Raw genomic sequence first — 16,811 nt, 5'->3', positions numbered from 1 at the left:
AACGCTTCAAACCCTGAACCCGTTGTCTCTTGGTGCATCAGGCTTGATCGAAGAGAAATGGCAGATTCAGAGTCGTCGTCCGAGACAGCCTCAAAGGAAGTTACCAAAAGCACCGACGCTACAGTGAGAATCATTCCGTGCCGTGCTTTTGTATCATGTGTTCGCATTCTTCCGCATATTTGCTGTTTTGCGTAGCGGCTCGTTTCGCCTCTTGACGCCGTTTTCCTGTTATGTTCGTCTCAGGAAGGGTCAGAATCGACGTGCCCTGTCGCCAACCAGAAGGCGACCGAAGTACCAGTCCCTCAGGTACCGAGGGAGGACCTTGTGAGTTTTCAAAAAGCTTAATGACGCGGACTTCGTATCCCGGGGCCCGTTTCTCTGGGTCGCTTTTTCGAGATGGTAATCCGCTTCTTGTTTCCTCCTTTCGCAGGTTGCCACAGCCGTGAGCTTCCTTGAAAACCCGCGCGTTCAAGGCAGTCCACTTTCTCAGAAACGAGCGTTCTTGCTCAAGAAAGGTGCGCAAGATACTTGTATCCAGGGCTCGCTCCGTATAGCACCATCATTTAAGAATTAAATTTAATGTGAACCTTGGGCGTCGCAACTACGCTTTCGTTAGCGTGTCGCTGTTAAAGGGCTTTGCCGTTTCTGTCAGTTTTTTATGCTTTACTAACCTTTCCAAATGTTAACAAAGTTCTGCTATTTAGAAAACCGAAAAAAAAAATGGTGCTGCTGTGCGACTTTCTTTTGCTAAGAACCCTTGTAATGTAACCACTGTCAGTTGCTTTTTGTTTGAAGGTCATCACAATAGCAACTGTGTATGCACAAGCTTTTTCTTTGTTATCTTCTAAACATTTTGATGTGAGAACCCAATGCAAGGAGTGTTTGTAAGCCTGGAAACTAAATTTAACAAACTCGACAGAAGCTGTCTTGCTGGCAACTGCTTCGTTTCTACAGAATTTATATTTCTCTAATGCTGACCTGTAAAGAATCCCAAGAATGTGCTTATGAAATATCTATCAGCTATCTGTCAGTGAAGTTTTTCCTGTTTAAATTAGTGTTGTGAACAGATGCGTCAAACTCCTGTGTGAAATTGTAGTGTGGAAATGTGATATCCTGTCAGTGGCAAATAATGCTGTATTGCAGCACTGTGCTTTCGCATGGTCATCAGTGAAAAAGGCATGGCAATGGGCTTGCCACTTATTAGTGTGTAATTATATAATTTAATTAAAATTTGTCAAGGCATGTTTTAGCACTATGCACTTGTTTGGTTTTTGCCAAAAGAAGGTTAGCCTTGCATAGTGGTATCCTTAAATAATGAATTTGCTTCCGCTGGTTTCCCAAGCAATGGTCTGCATGTGTGTGTCTTGAGTAACTATCTGAGCGCTGTAGTTAAGTGACTCAAAGTTGAAGTTCTTTAAACTGTTGGTCACCAACACGTGCTTCTAAAGGCAGCGTTCAAGCATATTGAGACCATTTAATGAACCTGGTGCCTATTGCAGCTATCTTTGCTTATCATGTCTGCCTACTGATGAAACAGAGATGCAAAGATGAAAATTGCTGCTGCACACCCATTCTTAAATCAAGGCAAATTAAGTGAGGAATTGTAAACTTATGTAATTGCTTGCAAATTTTGTCTCTGGAATACAGAAATCATCGTCTTTGAGAACACTACTAATGTTTTAACAGCCATGTAGCTAAGCGATAGAACATTTTGTAGTGTGCTTCATTTTGCAGCATCTGTCTTTTAATGTGCTGTGCAGGGTTAACACCTGAGGAAATCGATGCAGCCATTGAGCGGGCAAGAGTCTGGAACGTGGACACCTCTCGGCCAGCCACCTTGCCACCATTGCCCCCTCCACCACCTCCGCCACCTCCACCACATCTGTTGCAGCCAGGTTAAACACTGTTAATTGCTTTCTTAGTTGTTTTAATCTGCATCTGTGGCATGAGGCTCAGTGAGCAAAAGCAGCTTTCTGAGACCTTTTGCAAAATACATGAGAGGCATTCAAGCAGGAACCCTAGCAACTATTTATTTGCACAAAATGAAAGGAAAAAGTATTTCATTGTTTGTAAATATCGACCATAGAACATCTGTTACAGGTGCTCCATTGTTTCTTCAATGCCTCGCTTGCGAAAATAAAACAATCCTTCAGGCTGACTCCTCAGCCATCTATGCACTGTTATCACGTCATTTTTTATGGTGAACTTTGTGGTTCAATGTTGCAACTCCGCTTCTAACTTGTAGTGCAGCTCGTAAACCTGCTGAAAGTGTCAGCCAGGTGTTCCCGTACTGCTCTTTCCTTTATAAATCAGTATCATGCAGTGTCTCACCATCTCTTATCAGGAAAGGAATAGCAGCGATTCATTGCTCCTCTGTTGCACACGCTTCGAAAAGGGCAACCATATTCTATATGCTCCAGTGACATCGCTTTTCACATCATACTGACGAATCGCGATGCACTGTCCAACCTGATGGCAGGAAATAACGTGCCCAGAGCAGAGCTGTATACCGCATGATTATAATTTTCAGTCCCCATTTTAAGGTTACTTTTTGACTCACCCTCATATGTTTGCATGAAATATGGGTTGTGGTGAAGTTTCATTCGTTTAAGAGTTGGTGCTTTCTGTCAGCCAACCAAACCACTTCATATGGCCTTCAGCTTTGTGTGATGTCTTTCTGTCCGCTGCGTCTCATGTTAATCAGTGCAAGTTAACAGAACAGTTGAGGTATGTGTACCTTGCATTTCTTTTCTTTCCCTTTAGACTTCAGGCAGTTGTGTAACTGATGCTGCTGTGAAGATTGTGAAACTATAGCATGAAAGAGTGGACGGAAAGCACGTTACACAGTCAGCAGTTTCTGAATTCTCATCCTCACCCTCTTTGCCCGTTTCATAATAAGTAGAATCTCAATAATGTGGATCTCACGGGGTCGCAAAAAATACTTGTATCATCCCAAACTAGCAATCCGCATGCTGAAACACTGGAAATGCATTTATGCTGATTTGTTTACTGCTGACGAGATTTATTTAGAGCCATGCCACTGCTCACTCGCGCGTCAGCGACCGCTAACTCGTGGTGTGTACTGCATGACTGGCAATCACGGCATCAACCATGTGCGGACCATGCACTGCCACTCATTGCTCTTGGTGTGTACCGTACGATTGGCGATCATGAGGTTGATGATGTATGGGCAGCGTGAGGATGAAGCTGCGGCTCGTGCTTTTATATCATCCATAGTGGCGCAAGAGGGTGTTTGGAACATCTGTAATCCCGCCCATTGCACACGATGTACTTCGGCCGGGGAATTTTGCAAATCCATATCATCCTGAAATTTTTATCAACTGTGATCGTATCATCGAGATTCTACCGTATTAGTCGGGAATGGTGAAATCATGTATGCATATTTTTTTGGTTGTGTTACACTAACCATGCTCTCCTGTATGCCAGAAGTAATTAACGTACAGTGCGTATCAAAGACCAGCTGATTGTAACTTTCTTGCATTCAGCTGTAAACATGTGGCTAAAGGGACTTTGAAATGATGACTGAAAGAAACAGATACACTGGTAGAGAAGAGCTGCCAACCTCTAAAAGAACACTGAAGGGAAGTATTAAAGGAAACAATATGCTGCACTATGCCAGTAACTTTTCCTTTGGGAGCACATTGAACTTTTTTTCTGTGTGTTGTGTCAGCGTGGTTGTGTTGCAGGGGAAATCGTGAATTAAGTCTTGGGATTCCCTTTCCCATTTATGCCCTGCAGGCTTTTTTCTTTCTTTCCCTTGTCATTTTTGTGATGTGTGTAACCTTGAGTTCTCAGCAGCTCAGAGAAAACAAGTAAGAACATAAGCGCTTGATTTGTCAATCAGAGTGGCTTTGTGCTACTGCGAATATGCAAGGAAATATTAGACCACTGCTGCTGTGGTGCTAGTTGAAAAGTGTGAAATTCATAGAATTATGTAACATGTCACTGAAATCAACATTTTTTGCTTCCGCTGACTTCAACTTTCAGAGTACTCATTCTGGTCCCAGTTGAGCCACTTTTCATCATCAGTGGTCGTAATCGGAGTTGCTTGCTACGGTGCTTACTATGTGTATAAGGTAAGCATATGTTTTCATTGTGCTCTGATTTTTTAACACATAGTGTAGCCTTGTAAAGCTTGCAGAGCAATATTCGTTAGCTGTGAAAGTCAGTTTATTCACAAGTTCAGCTTCAAAGCAGACAACTGCAGTAGGAAATGTGCAAATGAAATTACTCTAGGAGGCTTCATTTACTGATGCTATATTTGCAAAATGGTATGCTGTGACTTTAGCATGCTTGTTTTGGTCATAGACACTAATTTTCTGGATTTTTTTTTTCTACTGAGCTTATTCTGCGTAACTTGAATCTACAATTTGTAGTTATTTGGTGCACCTTTACAGCACTGTTTGCTGTTAGTAGCATTTAGGCTTTCGTCATGCAGTTGCATGCTCCTTGATAATGATATTCCTGATTGGTCAATTCCTTGATGACTTCATCAGGGTCACATGATCCCAAATGACCAATCAGAAAGCACCGCGAAATTGAAATCTGCTACAAAGTTCCCTGATTAGTCGAGAGTGGTCACATGGCCTTGTGACGACATCAGGACCTGCCCACAGTGGAAGGTGGCAATGTGCCCACCAGATTGTGTGAAAACTGCCCACTGTTGTTAAATTCAATGCAGTTGCCACCTGCCCACCGTGGTGCTGCGCAGCAGCCTTGTAGGAGTTCGGGAAGAGCAACCTGGGTCTCACAGGCCCCACCGGAGATTGTGTTTGAAACAGCTACCTGTCAGGGCAGGCGTCCATCGCTTAGCTGCTGCACCACTGTGTCAGCAGTTGTATTAGGACTCCCCGCGGTCTATCAGTGTGATTGAGAGGTTCGTAATGTCCTTAATACCATGTGACCATCAATGGACCTATCGTATGGCACCGCCAAAGTTTAAAGTGTGAGGACCCCTGAAATTTGGAAGTTGGCCCACCTCCAAAAACTCCTAAGGACCCCCATAATTTTGGAAGTATGCCCACCCCACGAAATGGATTAAGGTGGATTAGTGGGTCAGGTTAGTATAATCCCATATGGTAATCCATTCGAAGGTAGTTGGACGTTGTAGAAGGTGATAACTCTTGCGTACCATATAAAGGCTGTGGAATCAGTTCCAACTGGCGTTATGACGGGAAGAACATTAGACACTCATTGTAGGCACTACAGCATTGTAGACACCACCTAAATGCTGTATTTTCTTTAAGGATGTGACTAAGAAGGCTTGTTTGTAGAAGTTCACAATTTGGATATCGCAGAGCTTGAAACTCTCAAAAGTATCATGAACTCCCTGGCAGCATTACTTGGATCAACTTGTGATACGTTGGTCCCATGATAACGTGATATCCACTGGCGCCATTGTCACCTTGTTTTAGTGGTCGACGACTTTGTCTCTTTCTTTTTGGAGCTTGGCACGAAAAATTGTAATAGCAAGCTTACTTACGGCTTCTTGTAAATTTTGTGCTCTCTAAACTAATGCTTCGCAGTTGCATGTTGCTGCCATGGTCCGGACTGCATCACATGCATCAAGCAATTATGAATTTGCGCAGACAGTGTCACTGATGTGCTTCCCTTGCTGCAGAGGTACGTGGAGCCATACCTGAAAGACTGGGACGGTCCAAGGGGCAAACCGGACCGGTTGTCTCAAGTCCAGGAGCAAATCAGTGCACTCACTGAGGCCATTCAGCAGCTGAGGGAAGCCGTCTCATCCCTGGAGTCGGCTGTTGCGGAAGACAAGCTGCAGCGCAAGCCAGCTGTGTGTATGACGCGTGCAAGCTCATTTCTCCCAGTAAGCTCACGCGAGATAGTGCAGCCTCATTAGTGGGTATAGACGAGGTTAAAATGGCAGCATGCACTCTTCATTTCTCTTATTTCTTCTGCGGGTGGTTCATTAGTACTAGTGATGGGTTTAAAATGCTAAGGTGGCTTAATTGAGGATCATATACTTCTTTTCATACATAGCATGCAGTGCTGCCAAAGGTAGAGCTGCCTGTTCATGCTGGCTTTGTCCCCCCCCCCCCCCCCCGGTGCTGTCGCGGCCGCGGTGGCTTAGTGGTTATGGTGCTCGGCTGCTGACCCGAAAGACGCGGGTTCGATCCCGGCTGCGGTGGCTGAATTTCTTTGGAGGAGAAATTCTAGAGGCCTGTGTACTGTGCGATGTCAGTGCACGTTAAAGAACCCCAGGTGGTCGAAATTTCTGGAGCCCTCCACTACGGCGCCTCTCATAGCCTTAGTCGCTTTGGGACGTTAAACCCCTTAAACCAAACCTTGTCCGCCCCCTAAAAGTAGTTCACCACACATCCAAAGTTGACACAAGCATCTTTCGATGCGACAAAACTCTGGTCTCGTGACTAGAAATGTCTTGCACTTCATTTTACTCTTTATAGCGTTTTCTTCCCGCCCCTCACCGAGACCTCGAATAGTAAGAGTGGTGTGCAGCAAAGTGATGCACGGTTGGCGCACTGCTTTGCTCCAACTCTGTCTGCACCCACATTGTATTCAGCATCCATCAGTGATAATTATACTCGCGGGGTTTAATAACTGAATGCCTGACTGTCTTGAGTGCGGTTTGGAGGGCCTAGCATGTTGTTTTATACTGCTACATGTTTTTGTCCTAGCCTTCACGGAGGCTCTTAGAAGTATGAGTGATACGCGGCGAAGTGATATGCTCTTGCGGGCGCACTACTTGCACAGCTTTTGCCAAATAGCATGCTTATTGTGAAAAGCAGTATAATTTTCATTTTCTTAGCATTACTGTCTTGTTGCTTGCACTAATCTACAGAGTGAGATGACGCTCGGGCAGGATTAGTGTCTGCTTATGAAATGGTAAACAGCTGCAGTGGATGGCAGTATTGGTGCTGAAAATAAATAATCAGTGCAAAGCTGGCTTAGTTGAAATGCATTGTAGTTTATTCTAAGCACAAGTATTTTTACATTTATTTTAGTTACTTTTTGATCATGCGAAGAAAGGCAGAATTTTTTTTTATTCTTAGCACCCAGGAAGGTGAGCATCAGCAGTGCAGTCCCAATGAAGCATTTTATAGTTGCTGTGTGATGATAGGGGCAATAACATTTAAAGCCTTTTTGAAAACATAAGAGCAGCTCCAACAGAAAACAAATGCCCTTGATTGTGTCCTGATCCAGTAGTATGGTATGTAGCCGGTTCAGTGTTGGCGAGCATTTTATTCACTTATAATTTTCGTTTTGTTATTGTGCACTCAGTTTCATGCTGCATTGGTTGCGCACACAGTAGGATTATGTACAGGAAATATTTCCTTTATTTTGCCCTCAGGGTACGGAGTAACATGTAATGTATGGCTGTACGAGCTGTTTGTCATTGCTTTGTGAAAGTACAAGGTCAGCTTGGTAAAAAGTAAAACAGAGTTTGAGTGTTGATAGAAAGGAAAAAATAAAATGTTTAGGAGAAGCCTGCTTCCAGTGCCACTATAACTATTGTCATTTACAGTTGATTCTGATGGCTATCAGGCTCACACATTATGAGGTGGCACTGCCCATTCAGTGACAGAGTGGAGGCAGAAGCTTTCACGTACTCTGTTTGGCAGAAACTTTAAAATTAGGGACGGTAATAGTTCTTGCAGGTTCATTGCAACTAAGATGCTGTTTCACAATTGCCTCAGGATGCCGCGGACGCTGCGAAACAAGACAGCACCATCTCTGAGCTCAAATCCGAGGTGTTGTCAGTCAAGGCATTGCTACTAAGCAGGTGGGTGCAAAAGGCAGCTGCGGGTGTGCTTTGGGAGGGCTGCTGAATGGTGATGGACCCAGCTCTGTGATGGGGCTTTGCCATGTGATGCACGGTCTATACTAAGTAGTATGTCAAGTTTTAGCGGTCCATTACTTGTGCCAAACTTGTTCCCCTGTTCAGCTTCGTGGCATTTATGCAGCAACATCCAGCATATCAAGTGTGGTACAGAACCTAAAAATGTGAATAATTTTCATTCCTGTTCACATCAGTGAATTCCGAGCATACTTGAAGTAACGGTATTCTCCAACAGATTTAGAAATGCGAGGCGAATATGTAATCTGTCAGAGATACAGGAGGTCTGCTATTCGTACAGAAGCTAGCAATAATGGCAGAACAGCCTGAAATTTGTGGTCATAATGCCGCATTGGCAAGGGATGGAGAATTTTTGAATACTGCTCCCAGTTTACTGTATGCACCGGGGTAATTAGTTTTATTTATCTTTTGCATCCGTAAATGATCAAAATGACCTAAAATAATTAGTTGTAATCATCTTTTCCTTGATAAAACTTCGGTTTTTCACGCTTCTGCAATCAAGAGACCTTATAGTTAAGAAATCCTGGAAATTCGTAACTCTTATCAGGCGTTTTCATTGCCTAGGCGCTACAGGGTTAAACTACACGTCATGCCTAAGGCCCCTGATTTTCTGCGTCGGAAAATATTAATTTCTGCGACACGAGATCAAAGAAGCTGCAGTATCGCGTTAGTAATGAATGTGGCCTTTCACGCTGAAGTGGCGGTGCACTTCGCCTTGACGGCCCAAGGTCATCGAGAAGTTGGCTTTTCCTTTCAGTTCGCGAGCATGGTGGGTGAGCTTGATGTGAATCTCAAAAAAAAAAAAAAAACGAAGGAAAAAAGAAAATCAGTACCATCTCTGTACTTTGGCTCCAAATACGAGTATAACATGAGGTCTTGTCTGAAGCAGATGAATTAAGAAAAAAAAATCGCATATTTGTGCAAATGCGGTTATACTGCTTTTGACAAGCACCGGTATCGTGACTCATTGCACAGAAGGGTGCGAATGCACTGCTGCCGGAACCACAGTGCTTTACGTGCTAGTTTGTTTGAGTGGATGGGGGAGCAAGCTTGTCAATGCATCAGCAGAACTTTGACTGTTATCACATTCTAGAATTCAAGGGAATGCAGACGGATGAACTGAATCACATTCCCATCATTTTATTACGCCTACTGACGTCCACAAACTACACAACATAAAAAAAAAGTCCTCACAACATTTTGAAGAAAATGTTAAAAATTGCGATTTTCCATGGAATGACGGGAAATTAGGGGGCCCTTAAATTACCACATTTGATTTTTGAGAGAAGTTGCATGTTTTTGAGGCTAGGTAGTGTCACTTTGGCAGATTACGGAGAGATGAGTAAGCAGTGTGGATGAGAGCTCGGCAGCATAGGTTTACACTGTATCGAGGACAGTTTCCGTTTGTAATGAACGGCAACAGATGGGAGCTGCTGGTAGTCGCAGTGCAATACCTAACGTAGGACTGCTTGTCACAGTATGGCTTGTAGCTTAGCATTTTTCTCTTGCTTTTTTTTCACTCTCCAGTTTATGCTTTTCATGGTACATTTGGTGGATTTTGTATGGCCTATGACTATTTTGATGTGTGCATCATGCAGCACTCCAAAGTGAGCTGTGCTGAGCTTTTTACATATGTTGATGTGCTTGTTTGAATGCGGATTGTGTTTGTGGGTGCAATGCTAGAAGGCTATTGTAGTAAGTTGGTTTGTCTTCTAAGATGAGGAGGTGCTGTTTACTTTAGTTTGTTTTATTAATGTGATTGCATTAGAGTTGTCACACCAAAAGCCACCAATATCTGAGATGAAATCTCCTGATTCGTCGAGGGAGGTCACCTGGCCTTGTGATGTCATCACAGCCTACCTCGATGGGCTGCCCTGATTGGTCGAGAGAGGTCATGTGACCTTGTGACGTCATTACTATCTGGCTACCATGGCAGTAGGCAACCTGGCCACTGGATTGGGAGAAGCCCACCTACCATAGCAGGTGGCAGTTAAATTAATGATTAGTTGAGAGAGGTCACGTGACCTTTTGATGTCAAGCAGTCACGTGACCTTTTGATTTCATCACAACATGGCCATTAGGTTGTGAGCAACCTAGTTTCTAGGCAGAAACCTAGATAGGGAATCGAAATTAAAAGTCAGAAAAAAATTTGGTATATGCAAACCTCAGCACCGTCACACCTTAGCGGCTGCCTGCTACTGCAGCTAGCATTTTGAATATGGCGGTTGATGGTCCAGAAATTGCAAAGATACTGATGCAAATACACACATAAGTTGCAACAGAAGCTGCAACGACGAAAGATGTGAAATCTAATGCTACCGCATTCCACCCTTCAGGCGACTTAAGCATCCGCGTAGTTTTTCTGAGTGGAAGCCATCAGCTGTTTATGCTTACCTTGATTACAGCTAATCAAGCTTTGGCCTTCACACAGGTGTACTAGCAATGATCCTGTAAAATTTTGTGCAGTGCCATGCAAAACCTTGTGTTTTACAATAAAAAAAAAAGAAAGAGAGAAAATTATTTAAAGAAAATAAAACAGAGAGAGAGGTGCTGAAACACAGGCGCAGCTAGGCGTGAAGTTACAACATTGAGGTGCTAAAGGATGAAAAATTTCCTCCTTGAAAATGGGAACACGGGCATGCCCACTTTACAGCTAACATTTTGTTTTTGTCTGGGCGTTTGTTAGCTTGCTAGCCTGCTAGCTACACAGCATAAATGCCCCTGTGAATTTGTCCACCGATTTCTTCCATGTCATTTCAATAAGCACCCGAATGAGCACACAGTTTAGTGGCAGGTTACTAAGATTGACACGACTTTGTTCCCTTTCCCCTTTGATTTGCAGGAGCCAGTTTCCCAGCACTCCAAAAGTGACTCCACCTGCGGCTAGCATTCCAGCGTGGCAACTTTCTAGCAACGGCACGAGCAAAACAGAGAATGGCGTCTCTGGTCAGGTTGGTGACTGTCATTTGGCACTGACAGTGTGCAGGCAGATAACTGGAAAGAAAACTGTCTTTAGGACAGACTCACGCCCGCAAGACAGAGTAAGCTTGTCAAGAGTGAAAGTGACTAGCGCAATTAGTGATTGCAAAGTTTTCATAAATGGAGTTCATGACCGGCCCATTCTGAAGCATCACCTCACATTGTAGCTTACTCACGAGTTATTGTAACTCTTGTAAGGACGTGATGCAAGCATCATAGACAATAAGCAGTTTAATATTGTGAGTACGTCTGACATCATATGGTTTATGGGGACGTTAAACCCCATAAACCAAACCTAAATCATGCCGTTGTAATAAGTCAAATAGAGAATGGCGAATGCAATCCACGTACAAATAACAAAAGCATGGCACCACTGCATATTCTGCATGAAGCAGAACAATAAAAGAGGTGTTGCTGTGTCTCAAGTTTGTTGGCAAGTATTGGCGAGGTTTCAGCGTAAAGGGAGGCCCCAATGTTGCTTTTCTACTTTCCAAGCCTTGTTTGTTAATCACAAATAAAATTTATTGCTATAAAAATTTCAGTTAGATTACACCAGTGAAATCCCATTACATGGCCATATTGCACAAAAAACTTTCAAGAGCGCCTTTTTTTTTTTTTTTTGCAATTTGCCTTTTATGGCAAGATTTTGTGTCTGACGATGTAAAGCTTGTGCATGACTACAGCATAAATGCTTTTTGTCCAATTCTAATGTGGCCCGATTACTGTGGCTTACCTCATTCTCATGGCTAAAAAAAAGGGGGGGGCATTGTTTGCATGGTTTTGGTATTGTGCCCTATTCTAAGACCCGTGATGTCCAGATAATTTTTCCGGAAAAACAAACATAAAAAGACCTATGCATTAGTATCATGTCAGTACTAACACCAATTCATGTGGCACAGCAGAAAGCCTGCCAGTTATGGAGGCATTTGTGGGCAGTGTTTGATCCGAGATGGACTGTTTGATCTTTTCTTCCCCCCTCCCTCCCCCACCCCTTTTTTTCAGCCTAATGATTCAGAAGAGGAGGAGGATGAGGAGCAAAGTGAAGATGATGCAAAGGAGCTGGCTGCATCCAGAAAGGAGGAACTGGTGCAGAACAGACCAACTGGCTTGGCGTGACAACTGTGTTGCATATTGTTAGAACAAAGCAAAAGGGTGCGTCTGGCAATGCACCTCGATTTGCGTGTCGTCCACTGTTTATACCCAGTCATTATAACTTGAATTGAGCGTGCTAATATATACCTTGCGGCAATAAATGGTATACGAGGTGATATGTCATGACTGTGTCTTGTATTGTTTAATTTAGGGTAGATCCATTTTATGGCATATAGTTCTCAATAAAACTGACACACAGTATTGTGTGTAGCTCTCGCTAAAGAAAATGTGGCTCAAAAATATACAAGTAGAACAAGCACACTTATGCTTTTTATTTGAAAGCATCTTTGCTGTAGAAGCCTCCCTATTGAGTGTTGAAGAGCTTGAAATACACCAAAGGGTTGAATTATGGCATTGTACTCATTGACCATTTTGCGATCATTGCATAGATATAATGATAGACAAAATGATAACTTATCTGTATTCTAGTGCCATGCTGAAATCTGTAGTAACCTGTTTGAAACACAAACACCTGCTGTAATATTAATCAAAAAGAAATAGTAGGCGGTGTAGCATGGCTAAGCACTGAATACTGTACAGTAGCACTAGTTACAATAGGCACTTAAGGTCTATACGTGCTATTTGGCCTTGGCTTAAAGGCCATTCATTACCTTGAAGGCTTTCCTCCAGGTGTATTCTCCCAAGCCTTCACACGGGGCGAGTAGGTATTGTGCGCAGCATTGGTGTCTTCACCTCAGTAGCTTTGTACGACTCCTTCCAGGGACATTTGTACCTGTTAATGTTCCTTCGGCAAAAAATATGTGGCACATGCTAGCATCGTGTTACTGTGTGAGCGGGTTTGCTAAAGGTTTCATCCTTTAGCAAGCACTTTTCTTTTTTGAAGTTATTCGGAAAAACTATGCCGTGAATATCATGCAGACATCACCAATGTGACTCCTCAGCAAACACGTTCAGATACTTCGTGAAAGATGCATCTGGGTATCATATGTATAGTTTGGAATTCCGTAACTCTAGTGCAAAGTTCGGTCATCGGCAACTTTTTGTAGGCAATGTTTAGCTTCCTTCCAAGAGTGCACGGAAAAAAAATTCAGCATCGACGCTTTAGACTGCTTACGTGTAGGAATGCAAAAGCAGTACTGTCCCACAGGTACATTGTTTACGCGTAATGTTTGTACATGAATCATATGACTGAATCGCAGGTTCCTACTTGAGATTTATGGATAGCGATTGTACCCGCTTGTGAGATCAGGTTTTTAGGATGATGCAAGCGGTACCTTTCTCTTTGAGGTGGCACACACGTGTATGACAGCACCCAGAATACTGTGTGACAAACTGTTGCTGTAGAATTTTGATGTAAAAGTCTGGAAAGGCGTACAATTGGAGGTGCATATGTCATCGGTTCGAGATTCAAATCCCACTTCGAAGCTAGCCTCCAACTTGACCAGCACACTTAAGCTATATTGTATGATACCGCCCGGAACACTGTGCGACACACGGTTGTGTCGCAATTTTGGTATGAATGTTAAGAAAACTAGCGCCACTTTGAGGTTGGCCATTGGCGAGTAGAACAACATGTATAGGATTGTCTGAAGTGGCCATGCTCGGCTTGCTGTGTGTTTCATATAGCCGCTTGGTGACGTCGTCCTATGTTTCTTGCAAATGCTGGGATATTCTGTACCATCTGCGAGCAGGCACACACACACCGCTGGCTTTTCTGGTAATGGGACTAGTAAAGCTTTCGCATTAAAAGGATTGACCAGCGTCTTTTAAAAAAATCAAAACCTATGAAACTATAAAGCAGTCCGAAAAAGTGCAACTGTTATGATCGCACCTTTACTGTACAGGTGTGACAATCATACTTTGCACCCTGTTGGGTTGGTGCAAGGATGTGAGTTAGAGACACAAAAATGCACCCTTGAGTGTGCAAATTTTTTTGCAGCGTACGCTTCATCCCTTCCCCCATGGCGCTATTGAGGTTTCCATGTGGAAGTGAGTCATTATTGTGCCCTTTCGATCTTTTCCACTAATCTGATTTTCATGTTAGCTCGGAGTGTAACACTTTGCCGGGCGCAGCAGCCGCTTTTCGATGGAGGCGAAGCGGAAAAGGCTCCAGTGTGCTGTGCGCTGTGTGTGTGTGCTGTGGACTCTGCAAGGGGATCTAATAAAGTTGCGGTATGCCTGGGATGTTAAAGCAACCCTCTTCACGAATAATGTCTAGCAAGAATTTTTTTAATGCAGCTTGCAGAAGCTGAGATACCTGTAGTCAAAATTTGAATTTCAGCTTCTTTCTCTCCTTTCTCTCCATGCCTTTCTCTCTGGAAAATTCTTCTGAAGGCCTCCGCTATGGCATCCCTCAAAATACATGCTGCTTTGAGACATTAAAGTCCTTATACCATACCATACCATTCCATTCCATATCATACCATATACCACTTTAATTGCCCATCCGTCTTCGTCCAGTTTGCTCAGCAGTTTTCCACACCTGAGGGAACAATGCACAGCCCATGACCCCCCCCCCCCGTACTGCCTCATTTGTGGTTTTGCCGTGAGCATCTTCGAACCCAGCGCGGCGGCCGCATTTCGATGGAGGCGAAACGCAAAAGGCGCCCGTGTGCTGGGCGATGTCAGTGCTCGTCAAAGATCAGGTAGTCGAAATTATTGCAGAGCCCTTTACTACGCACCACCTCCTTTCTTCTCTCGGTCCCACCTTCTTTTGTTCCCTTACGGCGCGGTTGAGGTGTGCACAGAGAACTGAGGCAGTTAATGTGCCATTTCCTTCCCTCAAAAACCACTAATAATGCTAATCTGCCAACAGCTCTCTCGTTACTTTTAGGCCCGTCTGAACTTCTACCCTTAAATACAAATCTGAATACGAAATGTAAGCCCTGGCACCATTATTATTTTCCAACTAACTCTCAGTAGTTCTATTCATTCTACCCCCATAATGTTATATGCCACCGTGCTCTATGCTTCATTATCTCAGCCATGATCTCAGAATTTCTGCGCTTCGCCCTGGATGGATGGATGGGAAATGGGAGCATCCCCTTTGGAAAGGGGTGGTGGCAGTTGCTACCATGCTCGGCTTTTTTTTTCTCTTTATTTAAATGGGTCAGAAATTGGTCCCAGAATTCGCAATTTTTCTTAAATACGTTTTCAGTCCCCCACCTCTAATGGAATATATGTCACCTCTCTGTTTTTGAGTCACCAATCTTCCAATCGCTTTTTGCTAACCCAAGAGCATCAGGGAGAGTGACTGTGCCTGCATCGACATCCGGATGGATACCATCAGATTCGAGTATGAGGTGTTCAATTGTTTCTACAGATTTTCCGCACACAGTACATGTAATGTGTTATTTTCTTTGTTAAATTTCTTTTTGTAGCTGCACGTTCTAAGGCACCCTGGTCTAGATTTAAAGAAGGGCACTGCCTCTTGAGGTGCTGGAGCAGAGTTCGCGAGCTTCCCCCAAACGTTGACTGCCACCTAGGGAGTGCCGAGGCTCCCACAGGGGGTACCCATGCTCGCACGGCCGGTGGGTACCCGGGGCGGGGTTCGAACCCCCACCTCCCGAAGCCGGGGTAGAGCGATCAAGCTACTACGCCACGGCTGCGGGGAAGCAAAAAAATAAACACTGAAGGACTCTGGTTTGGGAATATTTCCGATAAGTAATTCGCCTCCATATGTTCGAGGTCAGGTCAAGCTTCAGGTTCGCCTCGTCTTAAAAAAAACTGTGCGAAGAACTGCCATTTGCTGTTTCTAAACTCGCAGCGTGCCTCATAACTCCTTTTCGAGCATGTTGTCACTGCCATCCCTGCCGGTGCATGTCGTGTTACGCGGTAGGTACCCACGCCCGTTTTCCTTCCTATCGCGTGCTAACTCTGTCTGTTTCTGTGCATAGATCTGAGCCTTATGACACATCCGGAAGGATGCGATGTTCACTTCGTTTGAGACGTTTCCGTATCTATTATCACTCTGCTGTCCAAATCGCCTTGAGCCTTGGTTGCGAGGGATGTGATCTTCGTGCTCCGTCGCTCAGGTTTCAGACTACCTGAATGGAGCGGTGAAGCTGGGACAATAGGGTCGGTTGTAAGCTGCTGGCTCTCGCCAACCACATATTCCCGGCCTGTTTGGCAGCTCGTGGTGTTGTTCTTGAATGTATGTATCGTGCTCCTTCCAAGGCGGTATGTGGCGTCGCGGCATTTGCATGTTCATACGTGCCTTGTAAGCTATACCGAAGACGCCGCACGAACTACGGCAACCTCGACGAATATCTAGGCGCTACGCGGAGGGGTCGAAAATCTGTTATCCACTACCACTCGCAGTGCTCGCTTTCTTCGTTGCTTTCTTACATACTGGCAGCATTCCACTCGTAGCAAGGTCAAGACGTTTTGGTTGGTTGGTTGCGACTGAGAGAAGAATGAAAAGGAAAGTGCATGGGCCTGCCAACTGGCTCAAGCCGAGCCACCACCGCTGCCACGTGCAGATAGAAGGCAGGTGAAAGATAAGAGGACAGAGTAAAAGACAGAGTAAAGACGCGCGTCGCAACAACCGCGTCCGCCGGAACGGACGCTGGCTGAAAAATACAGATACACGGCCGCAGCCCGAAGGCTGCGAACCGAATACAACAGATATATATATGTCAAGACGTTCTGTTGAACGAAAGAGGAAGCGCCCGAACTCCTACGAAGAGGGTCTCGTGAGGGAGTGAACAGTTGAACCGTATTTAACTCTTTTTCTTGCACTCCTGATAAGCCAGAGTGAGCCAGGGAGTAACGCGCACTCTCTCTGGAGGAGTACAAACACTCTCCAAATAAGAAAAAAAAAACACGGTTAAGCGCGGGGATTCGAACCTTCGAATCGCGG

General features: G+C 44.3%; 1 protein-coding gene across 2 annotated transcripts; it reads left to right on the top strand.

Moving 5' to 3' along the window:
• Window positions 1-32: 32 nt before the first annotated feature.
• Window positions 33-12,112, top strand: Pex14 (peroxisomal biogenesis factor 14). Of its 2 annotated transcripts, none has more exons than XM_089573549.1 (9): window positions 33-123; window positions 244-324; window positions 431-515; window positions 1,761-1,895; window positions 4,009-4,097; window positions 5,642-5,815; window positions 7,698-7,783; window positions 10,701-10,809; window positions 11,840-12,112. In XM_089573549.1, the coding sequence occupies exons 1-9, from the start codon at window positions 58-60 to the stop codon at window positions 11,951-11,953; spliced, it is 939 nt and encodes a 312-aa protein (XP_089429675.1). In that variant the 5' UTR covers window positions 33-57; the 3' UTR covers window positions 11,954-12,112. The 2 variants fall into 2 exon arrangements, with proteins under 2 accessions (XP_089429675.1, XP_089429674.1); XM_089573548.1 differs by having other exon boundaries at window positions 5,642-5,848.
• The last annotated feature ends 4,699 nt before the right edge of the window (window positions 12,113-16,811 follow it).

Source organism: Amblyomma mixtum, chromosome 2 (genome assembly GCF_055824585.1).
Source record: "Amblyomma mixtum isolate Tamu chromosome 2, ASM5582458v1, whole genome shotgun sequence".
Classification (NCBI taxonomy): domain Eukaryota; kingdom Metazoa; phylum Arthropoda; class Arachnida; order Ixodida; family Ixodidae; genus Amblyomma; species Amblyomma mixtum.
The sequence above is the reverse complement of the archived record's forward strand: the minus strand, read 5'-3'. Positions and strand labels throughout refer to the sequence as shown.

Excerpts from the sequence above, each read along its gene's own strand:
- Pex14 (XM_089573548.1), top strand. The coding sequence starts at position 58 with ATGGCAGATTCAGAGTCGTCGTCCGAGACAGCCTCAAAGGAAGTTACC. Across the intron at positions 325-430 it reads AGGTACCGAGGGAGGACCTT|GTTGCCACAGCCGTGAGCTT; the intron begins GTGAGTTTTCAA and ends CTCCTTTCGCAG. Across the intron at positions 1,896-4,008 it reads ACCACATCTGTTGCAGCCAG|AGTACTCATTCTGGTCCCAG; the intron begins GTTAAACACTGT and ends TTCAACTTTCAG.